Source organism: Choloepus didactylus, chromosome 9, assembly GCF_015220235.1.
Source record: "Choloepus didactylus isolate mChoDid1 chromosome 9, mChoDid1.pri, whole genome shotgun sequence".
NCBI classification, from domain to species: domain Eukaryota; kingdom Metazoa; phylum Chordata; class Mammalia; order Pilosa; family Megalonychidae; genus Choloepus; species Choloepus didactylus.
The window spans coordinates 107,711,057-107,734,336 of record NC_051315.1 but is presented as its reverse complement, the minus strand read 5'-3'; the positions used below and the strand labels follow the sequence as shown (position 1 = coordinate 107,734,336).

At 36.1% G+C, this 23,280-nt stretch overlaps 1 protein-coding gene across 1 annotated transcript in view; it reads left to right on the top strand.

Moving 5' to 3' along the window:
- ABCA12 (ATP binding cassette subfamily A member 12) overlaps nt 1-23,280 on the top strand; it is a 176,230-nt gene that overhangs the window by 126,848 nt on the left and 26,102 nt on the right. Inside the window, exons 24-37 of the mRNA XM_037849707.1 lie at nt 5,023-5,352; nt 6,453-6,522; nt 6,621-6,755; nt 7,596-7,751; nt 8,679-8,865; nt 10,914-11,132; nt 12,328-12,524; nt 13,307-13,467; nt 14,833-15,069; nt 15,429-15,579; nt 17,798-18,050; nt 18,669-18,755; nt 19,551-19,644; nt 22,773-22,900. Of these exons, the coding sequence (XP_037705635.1) occupies nt 5,023-5,352; nt 6,453-6,522; nt 6,621-6,755; nt 7,596-7,751; nt 8,679-8,865; nt 10,914-11,132; nt 12,328-12,524; nt 13,307-13,467; nt 14,833-15,069; nt 15,429-15,579; nt 17,798-18,050; nt 18,669-18,755; nt 19,551-19,644; nt 22,773-22,900 (2,405 nt within the window). The remainder of the gene's footprint in view (nt 1-5,022; nt 5,353-6,452; nt 6,523-6,620; nt 6,756-7,595; nt 7,752-8,678; nt 8,866-10,913; nt 11,133-12,327; nt 12,525-13,306; nt 13,468-14,832; nt 15,070-15,428; nt 15,580-17,797; nt 18,051-18,668; nt 18,756-19,550; nt 19,645-22,772; nt 22,901-23,280) is intronic.

The following is a 23,280-nucleotide window of genomic DNA, read 5'->3' as shown; positions in this document are numbered from 1 at the left end:
TGCAAGGCCAACTGACAATCAGAATTAATGAATTTAGAGTAACCCACTAGTCCACTTGTACTTTTCAGACATGCCTTGTCAAAGCTTCTAGGCAATTGATTATTTCTTCTTACATGATACAAATCACTACTTCCTATTTTTGTTATTTCAGCATCAGGCTTCCTGGGTTGTCTCAGTATTTGAATCTACACTGCTTTCCTTTTAAATTTGAATTCTGGCTGAATCTCACAGCTGCAATTTCAGTTTTATATTTCAGCTATAATTTGGTTAATGCCTCATCAACTACTTCGTACCTTATTATATTCAGAGGCTGTGTGCAATGATTTCCTGATTCCAATTTAGAAACTTGAATCCATGCCCTGGGCCAGGAATTTGGTTGGAAGTTCCTACCTTATATTTCTCTTTCAGGTTCCTGGTATTCAGAAGTGAATCTTCACAGATTAAAAGAAAACTTTAAAAAAGAGAACTGTGATAGAAACTGAGTTCTTTTCTACTTCAAAAGAAATATCTACCTTAAAAATATGACTTGTAATAAAACAAACAGTAAATATGTGTGTATATACATACATATGTATATATTCTAATTGAATCTACTCCTTTATAAAGATGAGGAACTCAGCCCAGAAAGTGTGATGTATGTATATACACTGAATAATGTTGTGTTTGAAGATGATGCTGCCTGAATGAATCTATGGATGTTACAAAAAGATCAAAGCAAAAAGTAGATTTCTTTTTCAACTAAAGACACAAAAGACATATTGTTAATGGTGAAGTAGTTTCTATCTGGTAGCTCTGTGTCTGCATTTTGCAAGCATCTACTTTCAAAATTGAACCACCTCATCCTGGGGCCAAAGTCATAGAGTAAAAGAACACTGAACTTGGAATCAGAGTATCACGCTCTGAGACTTCCAGTTCTCCCAGCTGTGTGCAGTTCAGCCCAATCCTTTAAACTCTCTGAGCCGTATTATCTAGCCTTCATTTAATGTTATATTCCCACAACATAGCTCTCTCTTTGCTGGGCATAAAGAAGACTCTCAATTATCCATGGTTTTTCCTTTTTAAGATATGGAATTTTTTCAAATTTGAAGCCCTCTGAAATCCGGATGCATTTTGCAATTGATGGGGCATCATAATATTATTTGGAAGTGATTTTTATTTCTTATTTGCGTGTAAAATAATGCCACATCTTAAAATCAGCAATGTCCTAAATTCAGTGGAATATAATATCTTTGTTGGAACTCGGGTGTGAATGAGTGGAATGTTCCAACATCTCCTGCTCAGTCTTCCTCCATTGCCCACAGTTCTAATTTAATCTATTCCTTTGTAAAGATGAGGAACTCAGCCCAGAAAGTGTGATGTGACTTGATGAAGATTACGGCGCTGATTAGTAGTAGAGCTGGGGCTAGAACGCAAGTATTTTGACTTCCAGCCAATCCTTTTCCATACCATAGCTACCTTCCCTTTTGTAATCCTATTCTAATAGCATAGACTTCTAAGGCCTTTGGAGGTGATGATGGACAATTGCTTAGGTTATAAAACTCAGAGTACCATCTTTTATATTTTTATATTTTTAAATACTGTCTTTTATATTTAGTTTAGATCTAAAACTGCTCATTTCCACCCTCCTTTCTCATTTAAATTAAACCAAAGAGTTAAAGAAAACCAGTATTCTACTTTATCCTTCTGTAATTGTTCTCAAATCTGGGCAAAAATGAAGCCATTAATCTTTGACCTGGCTGTGGTATGACTCAAGTGAATTCCTTTACCTTGTTAAAGGAATTAGCATAAATATTAATTTTCACCAATTCTATGTATTAATTTAAGCCTATAGCTTTGAAAACTATTTCAGAAACGCCTTCAATTGGGTTTTGATCCTTATTCCCTGCTTTTAAAAATTAGAATATTTAAACTACACAAAAGCTGATTTTATAGCCCACATAATAGCATATTTTTTCCCATAATTTTCTTGATTTATGAATATGTTTCATTTACTGGATTTAATATAGGTCATTCATGGGGTTTCCAGTGTTTACATTCAGCTAGAGATAGAACTTTGGAGTTGTTCTCTTTCAGATCAGATAGGTAACCTAAAATATCTGTGGGCTTCAGGGATGTTTCCAAAAAGCATGTAAGGAATTTTCGTACCTTGGTGCTTTGCATTAGGCTCTTTTTTATGCTTTCCTGACATACGCTATCCATTCCACTAATGAGAATTTGGACTATTCCAAGTAATAATCACAACATCCTTTGTTTCTTACTAAACAAGAATAATATAAAAATCTACTCTTTGGAGCATTTTTAAAAACTGAGGCAGAAAATTTTACTATTTCTTGTGAATTAGTACTTGACATAGTTGTAGAGTAGAATAAAGACACTGCTGTCAAGTAAACATATGAGTATTTATAACTTCTTTCTTGAAAGCATTAATGCAATCCCCTGTGCATAAATTTCTCTTGACTTTAGCAACAAGTTTGTCCAAAATCTTATAGAATCTCTTTCTTCTCATTATTTTCTGCCCATAAACTGGGGAGAGACATTGTCTGCTGTGCAGAGAGATATTCCTGAACAACAAATTATCAGATATTGATGAATTGTTCTGGCAATTTGGGAGTCTTGAGAAAAGTGATTCTTTCGTTACAAAGCTGGCATCTCACATCTGCCACTCTGAGGAGGAACTAACGACATGCAAGAAAGTGTAGCCAGGCATTCCCTCTGGGCCATCTTTCATCAGCAAGTTTGGTTTTGTTTATTACAGCAAAATTGGCAATGAGTCTGGATAATTTATGGATGCCTTATGAACTTTTGTTGTTCCTTCTCTTTATAAAAAGCATCCGTTCTCCTCCTGAAATAGAATCCTGAAGTTTAACACTGAAATGTCATGTCAGGGTGTTAAATAGTGAATGCTTCAGAAACACCTAACTTGGTCTGTTTCAATAAAGTCAGTCTCCTACTTTTATCAACTCTTGGAAATAGGAATCTGATTTGGGTCTCCAAAATTTCAAAATTTCAGTGACAAGCACCTTTAGTTCTGGTCTTCTGGTTTGCCAAATTATCTTTTAACAAGTCTGTGAATACAGAATATCCTAGATATACAAATGTTTTATACCACAAATATCAATTGCCAGGGAGGAAAAACATGTTTATATGCATGAAGGCAGTATTTCATAACCCTGACAGTGCCCTAGATATTTTATATCCATGTTGAGAAATATATTGACATTGTCTACTGCTGACATATATTGCTGTTGGAGGGGGGGGGATATTTTTTTGTAGGTGACCTATTGAAATTTGGTGACGAATATCATCTTTTGAGTATGACATGGATTCAGTGATTCTCCATTTAGTTCTGTTTCAAGTAGGCATAAATGCAATAAAAAAATCCAAAATCCAAATAGTAGTAAATGCAAAAAAAAAGAGATTCCAAATCGTAATCATATTTGAATAAGTGGCTTTCTCTGAAATGCAATCATAAAACATGACACAGTAAGTTTCCCAAATAGGGTGGGGTACAGGGAAAGAATTTCTGGACCAAGGTCTGTGAGGTCTTTTTTTTATACCAAATTGTAATTTTGATTTCAGTGGTAACATGTGTAACAATTGGAGTAAACTTTCCATATTGAACCTTGGCTCCATGCTGACTTTTTGCTTTCACCCATATTTCCATTCCTGTGGAAACATGAGTTGAGTCTTACTGCAAAGAGTAACAGGGCCTGGGAGGAGAGAAGCAGTGGGGAGAGAAAAGGGTGAGGAAGAGGGCAAAGTTAAGAGGAAAAGTCACAGGCTTTTTCTCAATGGTGATTAGCTTAAGGCCCGCTGCTTAGAGTGTTGGCAGTCAGGTAGCTGTTTCCATGGTAACAACAGGGCCAGCAGAGTTATCAAAATGTAAGTTGCAAAGGCAGAAAGTAAAAATTCAGTATTGTGTTTATGGAGCAAAAGACCCAATGTGTTACCTATTTTTTTGTTTTTGTTTTGTTTTCTAGACATGTTAGGTCTAAGAGAAGGGGGGCGGGGATTGAAAATCCTTGATTTTACAAAAAAATATTGGATTATAAACCTGTTAGTGAAGTATTTCTTTTGTTCTTTATTTTTGGGTGGATTCTTCTTTTTATTAGATTCAGAAGCTTAACATTAATCAAGATTTTAAATCTAGAAACCAGGATTTCCAGGTTTCCACAAAGTACCACATGTCACCATTTATAAGACAATGGAGGTCTAAGGCACTTTAGATATTTTGGAGTTAATGCAAAAACAGATCATGCTGACATGCTTTTCTACCTTGGTGGAATGCCTTGACATCTGGGGATATTCTGAGGTATCAAAGAACGGCAGTTGAAAGAGAAGTGTTGAGTGTCTCAGATACATGAATTCATTATGGTTGTACCAATGTTTTTGGGGGGAACAAGATGACAAACTTGAACTAGACTGCTAGTGAATTTTCAGGATGGGGAAGTTGTGGCTAAAGGCAGGTTTCCCTTTGAAGTCTTCATGCCTTAAATTCTTAAGAATCAGGCCTGTTCTATTTCTCTCAAGAACATCAATACTGATTTTGTTGTTCCTTAATGCTTAGTGAAATGAATTATTGAGTTTTATTATCTCAGTCTTTACATTGAACTTGAAATAAACCACAGTTTTTCATCAGCTTGAAATATTCATGCCTGCACAAGTGTCAAATTCATGTTGTAAAATTCTGCAGTGGATAGCATAAATTTGATTATCTGTTCTAAACTAGTTTAATCTGGAATCATCAGTTAGTTACATAAAATGAAATTGTAATTAAGAAAAGAACTTCACCATCCAAATCATTCGTGATACTGGGGCTTTCTGGGAGCATACATTCTAAGATGGACTGGTATAATGGTCACATTAATTTCACTTAGCTAGCATGGGCAAATACTTGATTCACATGAATCATTAAAATGCCTAGTTCCATATATATGAAGATGCTCATGGTCATTTGGGCATGGCACAGGAATAATGGTTATTTGGGGGTATATCAGCTAACCATTTTTTTCCTTCTTACAGTACATGAAGATGATGGGCGTGAACTCCTGCAGCCACTTTTTTGCCTGGCTCATTGAGAGTATTGGGTTTTTATTGGTCACCATCATCATCCTCATCATTATTCTCAAGTTTGGCAATATTCTTCCCAAGACAAATGGGTTCATTTTGTTCCTGTATTTCTCAGACTACAGCTTCTCAGTTATTTCCATGAGCTACCTTATCAGTGTCTTCTTCAACAGCACCAACATTGCAGCTCTGATTGGAAGCCTCATCTACATCATCGCCTTTTTCCCATTTATTGTTCTGATTACAGTTGAGAATGAGTTGAGCTATTTAGTGAAAGTATTTATGGTGAGTTAACTATTGGAATGGCCAGTATGTGAGATGAATGGACCCTTTTTGGTTTCTAGATATTAACACTGAAAGGTCATAAATCTAAACTTAAAAATTCAGTAACAGCAAAATAAGCTTAACCCTACAAATGATAGTTTATTGATAGTATGTTGTTTACCATATAAACATTAGACTAGGAAAAGGAAATCTTTTCCTCATGGTTTCCAATACTGTAATAATATGTGATGATGTTAAGAAATGGTTTCTGAAGAAAAAACAGTTTAGATGCAATAGATCTGGTTTAGAGATTATCCAGAATTCTGACTTCTTTCTGTTCCAATTTCTTAGACATCTTAGAGACTCTATACCTGGAACTATTCTCGTATATGAATGATTCTCATGGTTTTTCTGATATACAATTTAACTGACAGGCATAAAGACAAATGCACTGATAGTATGTAATCAATGTTTGAATTCCTTTCTGCCTTTTCACTGAAATACCAAATTAATTTAAGAATTTAATGAAAACATTAAGATTACTGGCTACAAAATTTGGAACGTATATCTCATCATTGGCTGAATCATTATAACTTTTCTGTTAATGGAAATGGAAAGCAATAAGGAGCTTTTATCTAGCATTGACTACATTAGATTTAAATAAAATGTAAATTTATAATTTGTTGCAATTGTAAATGTTGAGATGCAATCAATTGCTTTCTAAAATATTTTCATTCAGAATGCCTCTATTGCCTGAAATAAATTTATGAAGTTAAACTGTCCTCTAGCCCCTAAAGTTTTCATTTAAATTTTAGTTTAGACACATTTTATAAATTGCTGAGTAGTATTTAGTAAGTTTAGATCTATATTTTGAAGGTTTGACAAGTATTTTTAAAGCTATAAATATCACACTTCTATGTTCGGCAGTTTTCACCTCTCTTCCCTCTCCTCTTCTTTCAGAGTTACAGTTTGCTTGGTAAGGGACTACTGTAGTTTTAAATACATGTAGCGACTGCTAATTTTAACTGTAGAGTGTCCAGAGTTTTAAGTATTTTGAGATGCCTCTGGACAAAAGGTATGAACTTTACGAGAAATATCATTGCCATTTATTATTTTCACAGAGCCTCCTGTCCCCAACAGCATTCAGTTATGCAAGCCAATACATTGCACGATATGAGGAGCAGGGCATCGGTAGGTTTCCTTTCTTCAAAACTAGATTTTCAACTTTCACGATCTTGTTGTGTCTCACAGAAGAACACATATCGCACATATCTGTGTTCACTTTTTAGGTCTTCAGTGGGAAAATATGTACAGTTCCCCAGTTCAAGATGACACCACCTCATTTGGCTGGCTGTGCTGTCTAATCCTAGCTGACTCTTTCATTTACTTCCTTATAGCCTGGTATGTCAGGAATGTGTTCCCAGGTATGAACATGCTTCTTGTAGATAGCTGCTTCTTACGGTTGTAATCATAATAAACTGGTGAATGTATATTTTCTAATATTTGATTTGCCATATATAATCTCCAAAAGAAGTATTCAAATTCCAAAGCTAACCAAAACATTCCAGGATGAGGTAAGTCCCTCTCTGATATTCCTTTAAAAGATAGAGTGAATTAAGAAACATGGAATAGTGTCAAGAAATACAGTCTTTCCAAATGGGAGTACAGGATGCTCTAAGGCAAAAAACCACATCTCCTAATTCTAAGGAAAACTTGCCGGATCCCTATTAACATGCTTAGGTGTTTTTCCCATTAAGCCTTATTTCTGTGTGTATATTTTTCTGATGCTGTAAAAAAAATTAGAAAAAATAATATGATTCCTTTGTATGAACTTTCTAGAAAAGAATTATATAGAGAGGTAGAAAGCAGATCAGTGATGGCCTGGGGCTTGGGGTAGGAGTAGGGGTTATCTGCAGTTGGGCATGAGAGAACTTTGTGGGATTGCAGAAATGTTCTAAAATTGGATTGCAGTGATGGTTGCACAGCTTTATAAATTTACTAAAAATCATCTAACTGTGCACTTACAATTGGTAAATTTTATGGTATATAATTATACCTCCATAAAGCTGTTAAAAAATAATAAATGAAAGGTTACCTTTTTAACTTGATCTTAGAAACTGAGACTACTCTTTAGTTTTATATGAGTATCATAAAAAAGAGAAAATACTTTTCCTAAACCATATATAATATTTTGTTGTTTAGATTCTTATGCTTAATGTTGACAATAAATTAATAATCACTTTCTTAATACATTTTTATTATAGGGACATATGGTGTGGGGTCTCCATGGTATTTTCCAATCCTCCCTTCCTATTGGAAGGAGCAATTTGGATGTATAGAGGTGAAGCATGAAAAAAGCAATGGCCTTATGTTTACAAATATCATGATGCAGAACACCAACCCATCTGCCATTAAGACAAGTAGGTCAACAACATGCATTATTGTGAGAGAAGTGATATAAAAATTACTTGACTAGTGGTTTTAATTATGATTTTCTAAATGGCAAAATTGTCAGCCTTTTAGTCATGTATGGATATGTCTACACATATGTGTTTGGACTCTTATGGGGATTAAATTGTGACTTTTTCTGGGCTCATTAGCTCAGTTGGTTAGCATATGGTGCTAATTAGGCCAAGATTGCAGATCCCTTTGTGGTCCAGTTAGATTCATACAGCGAAATATTTTGTTCCTTGGCCACAGTCTGCACCCCTAACTCCAGCCATCTGTCATCAGTCATAAGGAGTAACCAAGTAACAAGTATGGATAATTTAACATAACCCATCACCAGTACTGGAAAAACAAATTCAAAGCCCATGTCTTACTGACATTAGTTGAGTAGTGTTATCTTTATTAGGTAAGGATGACCCATATAAGTGGTTCTTTAGTACTTTAGTTTTGCCTGAAGGAGATGTAGATAGTAATTAATGACCTGGATTTTATAAACCACAGATCAGAGCTAGGCTCTTCACTTTAAAATCACACCTTGTAGATATTTATTCCATAAATTGGTATTATTGTGTCCAGTAGGAGGACCAAGCCTTAGACTTGTATTTGAATATTTGAGTCTTGGTGAATAAAGAGCTCATAATTGTGATATTGTATTTCTGGGGCTACCTTTTCAGACAGAGATGGGTGATATAAACTTGAGAGAATGCAGTTATCCACTCTCATTTATTCTTTAACCAATAAGAGGGAAATGAAGACTGTGATAGATCATTTATTGCTGGAAAGTTTTTACTTAGAGGGTTGTATTGTTATAGTCTCCGATTTTTAATTAAGGAAAAGCATAACATTAGCTGCATTTTATTATTTGTGAGCTGACAGCTGGTCTCTTGATTTCTCTCCAGGCCCTGACTGCATGTTTCCCTCCAACATTGAGCCTGAACCTAAAGATCTCACAGTTGGGGTTGCCCTGCATGGGGTTACAAAGATCTATGGCTCAAAAATTGCTGTTGATAACCTCAATCTGAACTTTTATGAAGGGCATATTACTTCATTGCTGGGGCCCAATGGAGCCGGGAAAACTACTACCATGTATGTTACTTTTCGACATTTATGTTCATAGAAGCATATTACTTAATATTTCCCCACCTCTTTTATAAAACTAAAGTTGATACATCTCCTGGATGGAGTAAGACGGCTTGACTTATATTCTATAGAATGCAGTCTTAAACTGAAGTTTCAGCCTGTGAGCTTAAAGGCTCCAAGGGCCCATCAGATCTGTTTTATTTTGTCCGTGTTGGCCTATCCGGTACTTCTGAGAAACTTTAATTCAGTGCCAATATTTTAAAATGGGGACTTTCCTAATAAAAATAAATATTCTTGGCATCTTTTAGGTAATAGGAAATCCAGGCAATGTTGAGTTCACTTTCCTAGATAGAGACAATTCTGATTTATCCCCACTCCCCACCAGTCTGTATTGCCTCATATACCCAGCTTGTTTCATTTATTTGCCTTTCCATGCTGGCCCATATATAAATTTGAGTTTGCATGCCTGGGTGTAAACACATTTAGCCCCGGATACTTTCCATGCCTTGAATTATAAGGAAACAAAAGAATCTGCAGCCATCAAATATAGAACAAAAAGGCACAAAAAGATGCATAGGTTGTTCTTTCTCCCTCTTCACATAACTAGCATTTTCCTGCATCAGAATGGAGAAGATATTCAAATGTTTTTAAATTGACATTCTTTTCAATTTTTTAAAAAAATTCTTTTCCTTTGCTCCACATCAGCTTAGCTGCTGAGTCCCCTCTAAAATGTTATTGGTGCTCTTGCTCTTATTTGAGAAAAAGTGTCAGTTGCTACATATCCTATTTAGTACCATCATGAGTAAGCTCGGTGACTGCCAAGGCATATTCAAATTAAAATTTTCTTTTGTAAATAAAAGGAGAAAAGGTTATGAAATGAGTGAACATGTAACCGCTCTCATATACATGACCATTTTTTTTTGTTTAGTTTAGAGTTGGCTTTTTAGTGATAACACATGGTTTAAAAGGCAAGATTTCAAATAAGCAAAGAGATGCCAATGAAGAAAAGAAAAGGCATAGAGAAGGCTTCTGAAGAGGCTGCAATTTTAGATGAGAAAGCCCTGTTTTATCATTCTGAATATAAACCTTCAATATAAAGAATGAAGTGTATTATTTGTATTTCAATGTATTTTATGGGAGGAATTGCATGTTGCATTGATTCTCTGTATAATTCAGGAGTATTTATTGAAGGTCTACTATGTTTGAGGCACTGAGTTAGGTACTGAGATAGAATGGTGAGGAAATAGATCCTCTCCCTGACCTCGTGGAGCTTACCTTGTAGTGAAAAGCGATTTAACATGTGCCCAGTTTCTAAGCATCTGAAAAATGACTCTGAATTATCTGGGTGAGATCACCCTGGCCACAGTGTGGGAACGGGATGGGAGATGAACGTAGAGCACGTGGGAAGTAGAGTTAAGAACCTACAGTAGTGGGCTAGGCAAGTGGTGATGGTGGCTTGGACCATAGTGGTGACTGTGAAAATGGAGAGATGTGGGTGGAGTCAGAAGATTAAGATAGGAGGAGAGTGCAAACATGACTTCTGGATTTATCATATATTTAAGGGTGTGGATTTGAGGGCAATGAATGTGAGTTCAGCTTTAAACATTTTGAATTTGAGGACCCTGTAAGACATCTAGAGAAGTGGAGTTGTCTGTTGGATGTATAGAGCAAGCCTAGAACTGAGTGATGAAGTCTGTGCTAGAGATATAAATTAGGGATGAATCAGCCAATAGATATTATTCAATGCCAGAGAAGTGCATGAAATTGCCCAAGGAGAGAGTGTACTTTCAATTAAAAAGCCCAATCATTTCTGTCATTATTTGCACAACCACCACCACCGTCAGCATGTAGTGTTTATGTAACACCTAAATTATTAAGAGCATAAAAGTACTTTTTATTTTTAATTCCCATTTAATACCATTTCATTTCATAGCTTGACCTTGCTTGAGTTGATACACTGTAACATTTTTTTGCTAATATCTGAGGTATATTTAGTCCTAAAATCTAGCTTAAATGCTCAGTTCATATCTAATTTATCTTTCTTTTGTTTCCAGCTCAATGTTAACTGGGCTGTTTGGGACCTCAGCAGGTACCATCTTTGTTTATGGAAAAGATATCAAAACAGACCTAAACACTATTCGGAAGAGCATGGGGGTCTGCATGCAGCACGATGTCTTGTTCAGTTACCTCACCACTAAGGAGCATCTTCTCTTATATGGCTCCATCAAAGTTCCTCACTGGACTAGAAAGCAGCTGCACGAGGAAGTTAAAAGGTAGGAACTCTCAGAGACCTACGGCTTGATTGGTCAAGCTATGATAACAATACCAATAGGAAATATTTTCTCACAAAACAATTGCTTTTTAGTTTTTCTACCTCTTTGATATTGTATACTTTTAATGTCATCCTTACCAGCCAGTTCTCATACTGGAATTATTTAGCTCTCTTTATCTCTTCCCTAAATCCTCTGCTTCTAATCTCCATGGCTACTACACTACACTACACTACACTAGGTCAAGTCTTAATTGGACTCCCAGCTTCTTCTCTTCCCTCATAGTCAATTCTTCCTAGAGCAGCCAGGGTGAATCTTTGAAACTGCAGGTCAGACCACGTCAGTCATGGGGTCAAAACCCTCCAATGACTTCCTACAAACTCAGTATAAAACTCAGTAATGTCCTTTCTTATCCAGGCCGACAAAGCCCAACAAGCCCTGCACCCAGTTACACTTCTGAGCTCATTTCCTTCCACTCTCCCTTTCATTCTCTCCTTGCTAAGCACACTGGCCTAGTTGCTGTTCCTTGACTATGCTAGGCCTGCTCCAGCCTTAGGACTTTTCACTTATTGTTCCCTCTGCTTACAGTGCCCTTCCCCAGAGAGCCACTCAGCCTGCTCCTCCATGTTCCTGATTGCTGTGCAAGTGCTTGCTCTGCGATGACCACCACGTATAAAATGGATCTTCAAATAACATGCTCCAGGCACTCCTTATCTCACGAACCCTGCTTCATTTATTTTTTATTGCACTTATCACCACTTGGCATATTATAAATTTATTTGGGGATATATTATTGGCTGAATTTTCCCTGCATCCCTCCCCATCCATACACATATTAGAGCATATGCTCCTTTAGGGTGGGAACTTTATCTGCTCACTGCTTTTTCCCCACACCTAGAACAGGTCCAACACAAAGTAGGTAGGCAATCTATAATTATCTGTCAAATGAATGAATAAAATAATGAACTATATCTAATCATATAATTCCATATGTTGTTTTCTAAGTATTAATTGTGTGCCTCCAACTGGATGGTAAATGATAGAAAACTGTACTTTTATTAATCCTCAATAGTTCATCATTCATCATACCTTGCTGAGTGCATAATAGTTGCTTAGTGAATACCTATCGCTTAGGGTATTTTCCCAAAATTTAAATATTCTAGCCATAAAAAGTAACAACTGTATATTATTTTTGAAGGACTTTGAAAGATACTGGACTGTACAGCCATCGTCATAAGAGAGTTGGAACACTGTCGGGAGGAATGAAGAGGAAGCTATCCATATCCATAGCTCTCATCGGTGGATCGAGGGTGGTGATTTTGGATGAGCCATCCACTGGAGTTGACCCATGTTCTCGCCGAAGTATATGGGATGTTATATGCAAGAACAAAACTGGTATGAGGGCTTCTTTGTAACTTCTCTACCCAGCAGTTGTAATTTTGTCCTCTGGACTCCACAAAAGCAAGTCTGAAGACTTTTTTGTTATGATATTCTTTAAATGCCTAAGATTGTCTCTTCCCCTTCCCAGATCCTCCCGTCTCCCAGCTAAATTTCTGGGTCAATTTGTTAATGTCTATCTGGTACTCACTGTGAGTTGAACACTTAACTGGCCTTTTTGAGAGCATGTGAAAGCCATGGTAGCTCCAAATTCTGCCTAGAGGAGCTTAGAATCTAATTAGAGATACCAAACATACACAAATGAAAATAAACTGAAAACAGACTAAATAAGTGCTGACAGGATGTGAAGCAAAGAAGCAATCAGAGTGGAGTGGATTAATCAGAGAGGAATATTCAAAAAGTCTTTAAAAATTACTGCTTTTTCATAGTGAAAAAAAAAGGGGAAGGTGGAAAATGAAGCCAAGGAGGCACAACCCTTATGGATGGGGAAGAATCACTAATATCCACACTACAAATGATGGACAGGTAGTCACACAGCATAAAAAATGCTTATTTGCTGCCAATGCACATGAAAAACGCCTCCCAATATTTAGGGACACCCTTGCTGGGTTTCTCTTTGATCATTTTTGGATGTTCCTCCTGGTCAATTAGTTTTCCAATCAGCTCGTAAAACATGACTCTTCTCTTCTTGTGTCACAGGATTTACTCTTGCTAACTATGTATCTCGGGAACTGTATCTTCATATTCCATTCTCTGTTGTTTTCATCTGTATTTTCAAGCCAGAACAATCATTCTGTCCACACACCACTTGGACGAGGCGGAGGTGCTGAGTGACCGCATTGCCTTCTTGGAGCAGGGTGGGCTCCGGTGCTGTGGGTCCCCGTTTTACCTCAAGGAGGCGTTTGGGGATGGGTATCACCTCACGCTCACCAAGAAGAAGGTATGGAAGAGAGAAAATATGCCTCATTATGGGGTCTTAAATTATTTTTTTGTATGAAACAGAGGCAGAAGTTCATTCATTAATAATAATCATTCATTAAAATTCATTAATGCGCAAACTTGAGCGAGCATCAGAACACCTGGAGGTCTTGGTTAAAACCCAAATTTCTGGACCCCAGCTCCAGGGTTCCTGATGATAGGAGTCTGGGATGGGGCTTGAGAATTTACATTTCTGATAGGTTCCCAGGTGGTGCTGTTGCTGCTGACCTGGGGCTTGCACTTTGAGAACCACTGTGCTAGATAAAGAAATGATCTGCATCCTAAGGTCACTGATGGAAGACTAGCCTCTTAATCTTCTAACATTTCAGCCAATAAGGCTAAAAATTAGATTTTCTTCTTTATCAAAAGCAAATGAAGAGAACGTGAAACCATGTGTTCGCTTTCTGATCAACACTCATCAAGTGATGGTATAAAAACTGTGATACAGACATGATAACAATGACTTTACATCTTTTGAATGATAATAATGCTGACTGAGGATCCCTGTATCACCTGAAATAGCATATGATTTAACAATACTGTGCAAGATTTATATGCTACTAGGCAGGTTGTGACTCCTACCATTTATTTTATGTCTGATGATCCTACTGTGACTTCTAAAATGTAAAAAGTAGTTTGTTATATTCATGATTTCATTTCATCATTTCATAAAAATTTATTTATTAGGTGCTTATTTTGTCTTACTACATCTTAGCACTCTTCTAGGCTTTGGTGATACAGCAGTGAATTGATGATATTAAAATCCCTGCCCTCATGGGGTTTATATTCTCATGGAGAGTCAGAAATTCAGACGATAAAATCAATAAGTAATTTGTTTAGGATATTAGCAGGTAGTAAGTGCTATGGGTAGAAATAAAGCAGAAGAGGGGGATGAGGTATGCTGGGCGGTGCAATTGTAAATAGAGTGATCAGGGAAGGCACCTCTGAGAAGCTAACAGTTGAGCCTGGACTTGGAGCTGCTGATAGAGTGGCCGAGTGGATAGCTGGGGAGAAAGGGAGGGCAAATGCAAAGTCCCCGAGAATGTGCCCGAGCTTGGAGTGCTCTAGCAACAGAAAAGAGGTCAGTGACAGGGAGGTTGGTAAGGGATAAGGAAGGGTCAGAGTGGGGTGGGAGAATGGGGCCAGTAGCCCAGTGACTTGGAGACCACTATGAGGACCCCAGAACGGTGGGGAGCCACTGGAGGAGTGAGGTGTGACCCGACCCAAGTCCAGTGTGGCCCAAAAGAACTCACCACTCTCTGACGAGGGCCCTTGGATACCACGGTATAAAGAGATGGGATTGTTTAACTTCTGCTTTTGTCTCCAGAGTCCAACTCTAAATGCAAATACTGCATGCGACACGATGGTGGTGACAGCCATGATCCAATCACACCTCCCCGAAGCCTATCTCAAGGAGGACATCGGGGGAGAGCTCGTTTACGTGCTTCCTCCATTTAGCACCAAAGTCTCTGGAGCCTACCTGTCGCTTCTAAGAGCTCTGGACGATGGGATGAGTGACCTCAACATCGGTTGCTACGGCATCTCAGATACCACTGTGGAAGAGGTACACCCAGAAAGTTCTTTTTTTTCTCTTAATGCTGATTTCACTTGCTGCACCCTTAAAAAAAACTGCGTGCCACTTTAAAAAGAGAAGAGAAATATTTTTAAATAAATATTTCATGCAATCAGAAAATCTGAAAATGATCTCAATGCCATTCTTACATAGGATGGACTTTTGAGAATAAACGTGTTCTCCAGTGAGAGAAGACACATCTTTGACATATAAACATTGTCACTTAAAATCAGACAGGAAATGTTTGTCTCAATAAATGTGGTAAAGATTCAAAATCAAACTTGATCTTAGAAACTGGAAAAGATGTACAGTTTTTAATGTTAATCATGTGATCTGGCTTCTCTTTCTAGGTCTTCCTGAACTTGACTAAAGACTCGCAAAAAAATAGCAATATGAGTTTTGAACACTTACCACAAAAGAAAATTGGAAATTCTGGTACCAATGGCATCACTACTCCTGATGATTTATCTGTGAGCAGTAGCAATTTCACAGACAGAGACGGTATAAATCTAATGTGGATATTTTGTTTAATTCCAATAAGCAATATAAATGTGAAAGTCACAGGACAGATCTTTATTTTTTGAAATGCAATTTTATATTTTCTTTCTAAATTCAAAAAAAAAAAAAACAACTAAAGAATTGTAAGCTTCCTTTTTAATATGCAAAATACCCATTAGGCCAAATTGAATTCTCTTTTTCAAAAGTCTTTTGAAGAATGTGAAAGAATTTCCTTTAAAGGATAGTGATGAGTCTCCCTTCTATTCACCAGAAATTGTTTTCAAGATGTAACTTACTACAATTTCAGATTTGGGCTCAGTAAGTTAAAATCCTTCTCATAATCAGTGTTCATAATCAATGAACAAGGTTATCATGTAAGATAATTCATTCCCTGTAAGCAGAAGGGTTCAAGCAGAGGCAAGAGTCACACAAAATAAGAACTCATTGGAAAAAATGTTTAACCTCCCCCAACTCTGAACCATTTGGGCGCTGAGAAATTCTAGACACTGAGAAAATGCTTTAAGGGGAAGGTCTCTGAATTGAAGAAGATAGACTTGATGGTGAGGATCTATCTATAATAATGTTGTTTATTTTTCCCACTTGTTCAAAAAATCATGTTTCTTGACATGAATTTGAGGCATTGGCTTTTTTGAATATGATTTTTATTGTCTCTTTCTTTCTGATAACTTATACCTTTGGAAACATTATATACTAAAGAAGCATATAGGAAGATGATATATAAATTTTGGAGTAGTCCTTTCAACAATTTTCTTAAATTGGGAAAAATCTCTAGGAGAAAAACTTTTAATTAATTTGCCCAGTTCTAAAACTCAGAAAAGATAATCTCTGATGTTTGTATAATTCTGGAATTGCATCTCATTTGTCCTTTATTAAATTCCTCATTTATGGTCTTTCGGGGAATGAGGGCTTTGATTAGAAAGTGGTCTGCTTCAGGAAGTAAATGTTATATATTTGCCTCTGCATTTGTCTTATAGTTTAAAGCTATTATTCAGCCCAAATGTTCTCCTCATTGGCATTATCTTTTAGAAAGCACATTTACTCCATTTGATACACCTGTAAGTCATCCACATGCAATTTCTCAAGAAACAGAGAAGCATACTAATTAACTTAAAATATTCAGCTCCTTCTACAATTCCCCTTTGCAGAGATATAAGTTTGCATTTTAACTTATTCACTCTGCTTAATTGGAATTCATTTTAAATTAAGCAGCTTTGTATTTTTCCTTATCAGCTAAATGAAGATCATGATTTTTGTGCTGCATAATTGGTGATGGGGAATTAAACATATACACAGGGTTGACGAATACTGTCATCTTACCACACGTGAATAAGTGCTTGGTGGCAGCCCTTCGGCGAGAACGTTATATTTGAACCCACTTTTAGATGGTACTGCGGAAGTTATTAGTTAATAAGAGTGCTAGGAAGCAGCAGGTTACGGCGTCTAGACCTGCTCTCTCAGAAACAAAGGAATTTTCCTCAGCTCCTGAAGAATATTGCAAAGTGGGGGGATGGAAGACATTTTTTCCAATGAGTTCTTTTCTGTGCTTTCAATGATAAAGGTGACATTTTAAACACAGCATTATCATTCTAAAATTTTAAAATTTTGTACTAGAATTTTACTCTAGAGGAGAGGATATTTTTTCCTTTACCTCATTTAGGGTGAATCATTGGACTTCGTGTTGGAGTCAAAGCCAATTAGACTTTAGTCACTAAATTACTCATAATAGGAATACGTTCTTAGACCAAGCTAGTGTTTTAGTTTCTATTTATCTTATTTGAATTCTATCTCTTGACAAAACCTATCCCTTAAGTTTTAGTAATTAGCAATATATACTGAGCCCACATTGGGATTTTAAAGTTGGGAACAATATGCATTTATAAAATTCTAGATATGATGATTTTTAAATGTAAAATTACTATGTATATGACTAATAATATCTTATGTATAGTGATTTGTAATTTTCAAAGCATTTTTACATACAATGCTAAGAGATGGATGTTGTGGTTCTCAATTTTCCTAATGGAGAAACTGAGGCTCCGGCTCAAGGCTGATAAATGAAGAACCGAATCTCAAGTCTAAGCCTTTAAAACATAAGCTTTTCCCATGGCAACATTGTACCATCCATACTTAGTTTTTGAGGTGACTTTATTATTTGATTTATCAACATTTCTATGAAGCATGCCGAATCTCTTTTTCTTAGACAAAATCCTGACAAGAGGAGAGAGGCTGGATGGTTTGGGGCTGTTACTGAAGAAGATAATGGCCATCCTCATCAAGAGGTTCCACCATACACGCAGGAACTGGAAAGGCCTCATTGCTCAGGTGATTCTCCCCATCGTCTTTGTGACCACTGCCATGGGCCTTGGCACGCTGAGAAATCCCAGTGACAGTTACCCAGAGATCCAGCTCTCCCCATCTCTCTATGGTACCTCAGGACAGACATCCTTCTATGCGTAAGTTTCTTTCCTTTATCTAAGACGGTGTTTCCAAAATGCTTCCCGGGATACTGCTGTGCCCAAGTGAATGCCATGGGATGCTGATGGGTGAAGGGCTCAGGAGCCACACTACCTGATTATGCCAAAGGAATGAACAACTTGATTTACAGCAACATGATGCTTCTTCCACCAATAAATAGCATTAAAAGCTTTTGTGTTTGCCTAAAAATAAAGTTATAGTAGGTTTTTATTTTGAATGACTAGACTTTAATAAAGAAAGCCAGGTAAGGTTGTAACTTTCCAATCTGTTGGGATATACAGCAAATAAATTTTTGTTGGTTTTACGAAGATTGAATAGTAATGTCAGAATTCTGTGTAATATAAAGTTATATAAACAAAAGGTGATCACCAAATACATGTTATGTTTAGTAGACTAACAAGATAGCCAAAGAGAGACATGTCCCTAATTTTTCCTATGACAATATTTTTTCCTGAGACAGAGTCTTTCTTAGATTTTTAAGAAAACAATCCTATGGATGGCATATTTGATTTCATCAACGTATTCAAAAGTATGGATTTAATACAGAAAACCGGTAGAAGACACATGAACTTGTTTTTCTTCTTTTTATATTGCAGGAATTCTCACCCAAGCACAAAGGCACTGGTCTCAGCAATGTGGAATTTCCCTGGCATTGACAACATGTGTCTGAATGCCAGTGACCCGTAAGTGGGTCTTACTCCTTTCCTTCCCCTTCAATATTCCAGTTTCAGTGTTTTCATGTGGCAGGGGGAGGGTGTGAGTGCTTGGAGGGGAGTTTGTATTTGCCTGAAGAAGGGCAGTGCTTTGCTAGAAATCTGTGTTTAACAGATTTTCTATATCTCCTTTAGTTCATTTTATGGCTATGAAATTATTTAATTAGAAGCATCTTAGTTGCTCTATAATTTGTCCAACTCTTTTGTATATTTTCATTTAACAGTCACAACCACCTTGTGATTATTAACCTCATTTTATGGATAAAGAAACTGAGGCTCACAGAAATAAATCTAGATTATAAATTATATAGCTAAAGCTGAGACCCAAGTCTTCTGACTCCAAACCCCATGTTTTTTTAACTACAGTGTTAATTATTTAAACTTTCCAAAATGGTACATCATAGCTCAAGTAACCCTCATGTTGGTACATTTTTATGTGAAAGTATCACCTTCCCCTCAGAGGTGAAGATTAAGAGAGCAAAGAGAAAAAGGGGACAGAAAGACCTGTTCTGCCACATGAAGATATTCCAGTCAGCTTTGGCCTCAGGAGTACTTAATCACCACCATAAAATGTCAAATCACTCAAAAAAAAAAAAAAAAAAAATGGCAGAGTAATGTGTATTCAAGTTACAAAAAATCAGTAAAACCATACCTAGACTACATACCTGAACTTAATATCAAGTACTTGCTTATAAGCTCATGCATAAACATGAGAACACACACACACACATACATACCTCATTTCAATATCATTTTCATTTGCAGGAGATGTTTAGAGAAAGACAGTCTGGGAAAATGGAACACCAGTGGAGAACCTATCACTAATTTTGGTGTTTGCACCTGCTCAGATAATATCCAGGTAAGAAGGAATTAAGTTTCAGTGAAGTAGGAAAAACAAAGGAATAAATATCGAAACCTGAAACATCTATCCAAGTTACCAAAGGGTCAGTATAATTTCATTTTATGGAAGCTAGTAGCTAAGAGATGCAGACCCAAGCAGCTCACAAATACTGACTTTGAACTTCAGGTCACTGTTGTAAATCCATCGCAAGACAAATTCCAAAAAGTAGGTAATTCTATGATGGTCCTTGTGGAAACCAACTGAAAATAAATTTTGATCCCTGTTCAGCTCTAACTAGAAAGCTATATGTTTCACATGACAAAATGCCATCATAACTGATATATTTGAAAATACAGTGAGCCTGTCAGTAATGTGCAAGTCTACAACAGAATTCCATGTCTTGAAGCAACACCTCCAGGCTGCAAGAAAAGTCCACTTCCTAAGAGAAATAGAAAAGATTATCCAACCATCACTTAACCTGTCTGTATTCTATAGACACACAACTTAGTTTTGTAGGCCTATCAATTTATGAAACTTAAGAGAACCAAATTCACTGGGGAAATTAAAGACTGTTGAAGAAAAGAGGTCACTGTTGGTTTTGGAGTGTCACTATAGAGCCAACTTACTTATCCAGAGAAAGAGAAAACTAGCAATATTTCCTTCAAAGTGGCATATGATTATACCTTGAACTGCCTTGGTACAATATTTTGGAATGAAAATATTTTCAATAAATGTAACCCATTTTGGTGTTCTCAGGCAAGGCAGTTACTAAAAATAAGAGCTGGAATCCAACAAGGATGTCTTCTGGAATCCTTGCATATTTAAATTTAGTATTATCCAGTATTCAAGGAGTTTTCTAATCCCTTATTTAATTTAGCGAATTTCTAAAAATTTTCATGTATTTTTCTTTAGTTCACAGTAAAATTCAATTTACTTAAAATTTAAGATAGGAATCTGAATAATTTTTATTAATCAAAAAAATCAGTAGTTTTTTTAAAATTTTTTGGCCTACTTTGCCATTTAATCAACTTCTGCAGATCTATTTCCAGCTGTTTAAGAACAAGGAGGCCACCTTGTATAAGTGATGCTTTGTTCAACAGAAACAGACTATGCATAAAGTACTTAAGTCCTAAGGTTTTTGGAGAAATTCTACTGTATACTCATCAAAGGCACTGTTAAGAGAGTGAAAAGTAAACTTCCACTGAAAACTAAAACTTCCACTGAAAACAATATTCACAATATACAACAAAGACCTAATATTGAGAATATATGTAAAGAACACATGCAAATCTGTAAGACAACGATAAGTAAATAAACAGTTGATAAATGGGCAAATACTAGAAGAGACACTTCACAAATAGCAAATCCAAAAGGCCAATAAATCTGTGAAAAGGTAGTTATCAGGGAAATATAAATACTCAATGCAATACCATGCCACACTCATCAAAATGGCTAAAATGAAGAAGGAGGAAAATTCCAAGTGTTAACAAGATTTGGAGCAGCCAGAATGCTCATGTTCTGCTGATGGAAATGTAAATTGGTACACACAGTTTTTAAAGCTATTGGTTAGTATCTGCTAATGCCAAGAAGATACAATACTCTATGGGATCAGCAACTCCACTCCAATTATATGCCCATTAGAAATGTGAATATATTCACCAAGAGACATATCCTAGGATATTCATAGCAACACTATTTGTAATAGCCCCAAACTGGAAACTACCCAAATGGCCACCAAACAAAATGGATAAACCCAATAGATACACTTCTACAATGACATACAATATAGTAAAATGAGAATGATTGATATACAAGTATACACATCGTATGGATGATTCTCAGAAACATAAGTGAAAAGAACCAGACACAAAAGAGTACATATTATATTATTCTACTTATGTAAAATACAAAACTGGGCAAAATTAATCTGTGCTTGTTACTTTGGGGATGGTAGTCAAAGGAAGAGAACGTAATAATAAAGGGGTTTCTAGGGTACTAGTTTGGTTCTGTTTCCTGATCTGGCTGTTGGTTACAAGGTGTGGTCAGTTTGTCAAACTTCATCAGGCAGTATAACTAAAATAATACATTTTTTCTGTATGTATCATATAATTCAGTACAAGATTAAAGCTATAAAATGTGTACTCCATAAATAAGGATTGGGTATCTTTCTTTAATTATGATATTTCTGAAACCAGTAGCATTCCAGAATGTGATCTTCAAGTTGATACAAATACAGGGATGTAAGGTGAAATCCAGCATCATTTTTTAGAGCAGCCTCCAACTTTAGGCTCTTGGAACACACATATGATGCTAGCCTCAGGTTCTGGGCTAGGAGGAAAAGCTGGAAAAGTCTAGACTTTTCCCAAATCAAACTTCAAGGCAGTAAAGCATGAGAAAATACGCTGAAAAGTGAGTGGTTAAGAAGTACAGAAAGCTATGAGCGTACAAATCATGGTTAAAACTAAGTTCTGAGTTTGATTACTGGTAATACATCAATGTACTAAGTTTTGACAATTATATGATGGTAGTGTAAGATGTTAACAATAGGGGAAACTAAGTAATGGGTATACAGGGTCTCTCTAAACTTTTCTGTTATCTAAAATTATTATTCCAAAATAAAAAAAAAAAGTTTATTTAAAAAAACAACTAAGTTCTGACACCTAAGTTTTGTGTCTAAAATTAAAGTAACATAAATTTTCAGCTACTGCTGTCAGTCCCTGAAAACTTTATAGCTGTTGATACTATCTTTTCCATTTACAGACAAATATTTTTTTCCTTCCCAGTGAATTTTGAATTCAAAATAAGGGAATTTTGAATCATCTTAGTGTTTGATGTCATTCTCCAAACATATCAAATTGTCAGCACACTGAAAGAATATCACACATTGATTAACCTGTGTCCTTTTGTTGGCTTTCAGTACATTCTAAACACATGTATATGTTCTACATTAATAATAGCTACTTGTCCTGCTTTCTTGGCATAGGCAAGATGAGTTCTTTTGCAAAGTTCTTTAGAGTCAGAGGACAGTCTTATCGTAGTCTACCAGCAGTAATAGACAAATGATGAGACTGAGACTCCTTGACATTGTCTATTTGATTTGCACAGCATTGGTCAGAAAGAGTTTAATTTTTAACTTTATTTTTCAGGACTGTCCTAAATTTAACTATGCCCCGCCTCATAGAAGAACTTACTCTTCCCAAGTAATTTATAATCTCACTGGGCACCGTTTGGAGAGTTATCTTATAACAACTGCTAATGAATTTATGCAGAAAAGGTATAATACTCTATTCATAACACATTTTATTTAACATATCTTCCTTTCTACTTGTAATGGTAACTGCTTTTATAACTTAAGACAATGTAGACAATAGATGCAAATTTCAATGGATTATTTACATGGTTAAATGCTCAGTTTTCTCTAAATAGCCTCATATGTTGAAATCTAAGCAATGACTCCAAATTAAGATTCATTTTAGCAAATTGAAAAAGCACTGGCTTTTTTTGAGGTGTCAAAAATGTATTGTTAAATTTGCACATCATGTTTTCTTGAAGAAAAAGAGAAGTTATTGAGTGGATTATACCATCTTAGAGCTTTTTAATACATGGCTTTTGATGATAATCGGCCTTAGTTCCAGCATGAATATCTCATAACTT